This window comes from Phytophthora parasitica (assembly GCF_000247585.1).
Source record: "Phytophthora parasitica INRA-310 unplaced genomic scaffold supercont2.2, whole genome shotgun sequence".
NCBI classification, from domain to species: domain Eukaryota; phylum Oomycota; class Peronosporomycetes; order Peronosporales; family Peronosporaceae; genus Phytophthora; species Phytophthora nicotianae.
In genome coordinates, this window is record NW_008648988.1 from 2,647,976 (window position 1) to 2,653,002 (window position 5,027).

General features: G+C 45.2%; 1 protein-coding gene across 1 annotated transcript; it reads left to right on the forward strand.

Annotated features, from left to right (window-relative positions):
• Nucleotides 1-3,646: 3,646 nt before the first annotated feature.
• Nucleotides 3,647-4,597, forward strand: PPTG_02912 (hypothetical protein; the record flags this gene model as incomplete). Its single annotated transcript, XM_008894244.1, has 2 exons — nt 3,647-3,661; nt 3,737-4,597. The coding sequence occupies 2 exons, from the start codon at nt 3,647-3,649 to the stop codon at nt 4,595-4,597; spliced, it is 876 nt and encodes a 291-aa protein (XP_008892492.1).
• Nucleotides 4,598-5,027: the final 430 nt, after the last annotated feature.

Genomic DNA, 5,027 nt, shown 5'->3' on the forward strand with positions numbered 1-5,027 from the left:
TAATTGTGTGAAGTATTAGGTAGAAGCTTGGTAGTTCTTAGGCAAAATGAAAAGTGACATTGATAATTAGAGTCTGGAGGGTATCTACACTCTCTTGTGTCCACTCCTTCAGCCTGTATCAGTCACTACTAGCCGTCTCGTAAACGTACCATCAACTGTACATCCATCCATATTATGGTACTATACTCTATTCCGTTTGCAAGCGTACCGTAACCTTGGTTACGGATGCGTCACAGATTGGGTACAAACACATATGTTTAAATAATCACACGAATTTGGTCGCCTAGCCAGTAGTGCTTCCTGGTACCTATACTTGGCACAGATATAATGAATCATCCAAAGAGTATTCTTTACATGCACTATTGTTGGTGGTGGGGCCCCCGACTTGGGGGCCCTTCCTTTAGCAATTGATCCGCCTGGTTGAGCACAAATGTGGTCAGCAGATTTGTCGTTACGGTCTAGCCTTTGGTTTCACGGAATTCTTGTCGATACCCCCAAACTCCGCCAGATACTCTCTGCAAAGCATATTGTCGTTATTGATAACCGGCTCAGTTGGTATTGCAATTTAAGATGCTCATTTGCATTTTTGCTCTTTGATATTCACTTTATCGAAGACAATCAAACTACTCATGCGACTGAGCAGCGTCTTCCTTATCGCAGCGATCACCCTTATTACAGGAAGCCATGGGCTCCCAGCTACTACACCCAACAATCAAGTCCAGTTACTAGCCGTTTCCGAACCGGATACGGCTTCCTCTGTCCGCTCACGTCTCAGCGAGAGCGATGGTGACGGTGCAAACAAGCTTCGTGGTGCTGATAATACGGAAGGGCAAGATGAGGAGAGAGGAATTTTCTCGAATGCGAAGCTCAAGCTCCTCCTGAATCTAGGGTTTAAACCTCAGACAGCAAACAAGTACCTATCCAAGAGACAAACTGAAGCATACTACAAAATGTGGCATAGCAAAATAGCACCAAAGGTGGCAGCCAAGCTGGCAGCCAAATCAAAGGCTTGACGTGTGTTGTAGCACACCGATAAAAACTCTGCTCCAACGTCCGTTCGAAAAAAAAAAAATCGCGGTCGACCCTACAATGAGGAAGGATAAGCTACACGAATAGAAATACGTCGGAATACTTTCTTCCTGTGGAGCTTTTAAACAGTAACATGGTATCATTCAATGTTTTTAGCTATCGCGTCTACTAAGGAAGCTAAGCTTTTTTTTTACGATGTCGTTCCCGTTGCACTGGCAGTAAGCAATCGTACACATCCAGAGTTTGCTGGTCAATCAATCTGGTCCGCGCACTGGCTGACGATAAGAGATGCGATAAACAAACTGACATTGTAACTGGTAGCGGTTTGAGGGGACATTGCTTGGAGCAGAAAGAGTAAATATGTATGTAAATAAAATGACAATACTAGAGTAAAAGCAACTCATTTTCGTAGGGTAGGATTGCAGGACTACGTAGTACTCTAGTTTGTAATTTCACTGGATAAACTGAAACTTCGGTAAATTGACAACCAAGTAGACTGGATCTGTTTTTCCAATAAGCCTTTCAAATTTTGATTCATAGATAAAGATTGGATCCACGACAATTATTCATTTGAAAATAAGGATATATTTGGTGTGCACCACACATCAACAATCTCGAATTTGTAGATAAAAAAAAATGCTACTTGTAGTCTAATTGGGATGATAATCGCCTCCCGGTACAAGGTTGCCCCCACCATCTCTTGTCATTTGTGCGCAATATGAATCCAGTATGCCCGCGTTTCCAGGACACGGTTTCGCGGTAGTAGCCCATCGATAAAAGTCACGAAAAACAAAGTGGTCTGTGCTCAACCGATGGCAGAAAGGTGCTGGATCGATTGGTGTTGGTTCAAGCAATGGCATCAAGATCTGGTGACTTGTACACGACAGCGACAAGCAAGAAATGCCCGCCAATATTAGTCTCGATGGCTATTGACAACAGTAACAACTGTCACAATTTGACGTCGGGTTTGCCTACATTTAAGGGTCTTTTAAATGAATAAAGACCCCTCGCCGAGCCAGAATGAGCAGCAATGTGATGGAAGACGAGCTGCAAGCTTAATAGCACATCGATTCCATAAGCAGAGAGAGAGAGAGAGAGAGAGAGAGAGAGAGAGAGAGATGCTTTTCGTCGTCATTGACACATCTTGCTCAAGCATCTGACATAAAATACTTTATTCGTTTTTTGAAATGAACACGCATCTTGAACAACCTAACGATGAAAATGACTATTTCGATGAAACTGCACGAAGGCGCAGAGCAAAATTAGCAGCTCCCCGATAAACTCTGTCCGAGGGCGTGTGACAGCATAGTTTCTTATTTCTAAGGTAGATCTGGACGTCCGACACCACCTTATGCGAAATCAACTCTAAACTGGCAAATATGATAATATCATATTGCAACCAAGGTTGTAGCAAAATTGGACTAGACACTATTTAATCTGGGGAGGACAGCTAGAAGAGCTGTATGGACAGACCCAGACAGATTAATTCGTCCCAGAAAAAGTTGGCTGTAGCACAAGTAACTTTCAGAGCGCATCGCGACACACAACTTAGTGATCACATATACAGCTGTTGTTCTAGCAAGCTTCTATTAGCTCCACCCCCGTATTGCCTCGCCAAATCTATGGCAGAAAAAAGAAGGAGGCCATCACCTGAATGAAAAGGCATAGCGAGGCTCCAGCCAAAGCGGCCCACCACTCCCACAACAGAAAGTATCTGCGGTACAGATTTGCTACTGGAGGAAGTGAGAAGGGGTCTATCAAACACGTCTTAAATAGGAGGTCACAAATTAATCCTATCTTCTTTTTCATGCCAAGGCAGGCGAAAGGATTGAGGTGTCTGATCACTGGGCTTCTATTTCAGCATCCATGAAGTGTAGACGACCTGTAACGCGGCTTTTTGACATCGCTGGAGAATCTTGACGACTCCACTCGGGTCTTGGTGTAGGCAATTTTGAAAGTTTTGACTGAGCCGATAAAACCGGTTAACTGAGTTTGCATGTCTCAGACTCGTTCAAGCCGTGTTGGATGTAATTCTATTGGTTTCAACGGGCCACTGGTGTTAGGTTTTTCTTGTCGAGTTTTTCTGATAAAAGAGTATATTCGGGTATGGCTGGATGAGACTTTGGAGACTTATCGTAGTTAAAACTACTACCGTGACTACACTGCCCAATATGACTTGAATTTCAGCGAGGCCACTATGAGGGTACTCGATGAGGACACTATTCGGGAATTTACGTTAGTGACCCTGTCTCCAATAAGAAGTTGGACAAAAAATAAAAGCCCTGCACATATTTTGGGCCCGCTCTAACAGTTGGTAATTAAACGACGGGCGAGGTAATATCGTTTCATCCGCCAATCCAGGTTTCTACTCCAGTCCATTTGTAGCGATAGATCTACTTTGCCTTCAGTGCGGACTGAAGTTAAGAAACGAATTCGTAATTTGTCTCTCGTCAGTATGTTCACCACATTTAGTAAAAGCGTCGACGATCCTGTCAAATAACATTTTTTGGATGTATCTGTAATTATTTGAAACCTAAGAGCGAATATTTTATATGCTAAATCGACGCTGATCCTGGGAAAGGGGGGCTTGATACCGATGCGTTTCATATTCGATATTATGGATATGGATTGGGTATTGAGCAGATGGCCACTTTGTACGATGCATTAATTTTCAGAAGTTGTTGTTAAATTTGGGTATACACGTAAGTGCCCAACCACGGGAACACCCGGAGCTCCACTCGTCAGTATACTGACGTGGAAAAAGCTGAAAAATACGTTAAAAGCCGAATTATATCTCCAGGAAGACGAGACCGTGGACGCCGAGAACTTTATCAACCGAGCGTCTCGTTTTATCCACAATGTGGAGGACTGGGCGCTTAAGTTGCACTTCCAAGTGTCCTACGCGCGTATTCTGGACTCGAAACGCAAGTTTTTAGACGCTGCGCTGCGTTACTATGAGTTCTCGCAGTCCAAACCAGACGAAGTGGACCCTGATGACTTGTTAGAGTTACTCAGCAAGGCTGTGACGTGCGCTATCCTGGCTTCTGCTGGCCCGCAGCGCTCTCGTCTGCTAGGTACGCTCTACAAAGACGAGCGTGTGAAGAACAGCGAGTACGTGGCGATTCTGGAGAAAATGTACATGGAACAATTGATCCGTCGGCCGGAGCTGGTGCAATTCGAGAAGAGCCTGTTACCGCATCAGAAGGCGGTGCTGTCGAACGGCTTTACGGTGTTGGAGAACGCCTTTTTAGAGCACAACCTGCTGGCTGCTAGTCGTGTGTATAGCAGCATTTCACTGGAAGAACTGGGGAAGCTGCTGGAGATCGAACCGGCCAATGCTGAGCGTGTTGCAGCGACGATGATTGGGGAAGACCGCATGAAGGGGAGCATCGACCAGCACTTGGGATTCCTGGAGTTTGAGAACACGGAAGACGAGGTCTTGGCGGCGTTCGATACGCGAATCAGCTCGCTGTGCTTCAATGTCAACCAGTGCGCCGAGCTGATTGAGCAGCAGTACCCGGATATTGTACGCTCGCTTGCTGCCACTGCGATGGCTACGGCCCCATAAAGGAAGCTTTGCTTGATTAACACCTTTTTTTTACTTTACGGAACGAAGCTATTCCAACGTATTTCGTAACCGCGTTGTTTTTGCGCTGAAACCGCAAGTCAAGCCTTCGTGCGAGGTTTCTTGGCTGCCATTTTGTCAACCCACTTATCAGAGGAGGCTGTGTCAGGCGCAGTCATGGCTGGCAACTTGGCTTGGTCGTTAGAGAGTCCATGGCTTCCTGTAGTTAGGATGATCACAACAGCGAGGAAGACGCCGTGCAAGCGCATTGATAATTTCTGTTCTGTTTGGTGGACCGAGTGTCGAAAGGCAAAACTCAAATGAACGATATACCAGTGAAAAAAAATTCCACCGATGAAGTGCGAAATGGTACGGTTCACGGGGCTGCTGGATTATGGTACACTTGCAGTAAACATAGTAACTTTTACAAAGT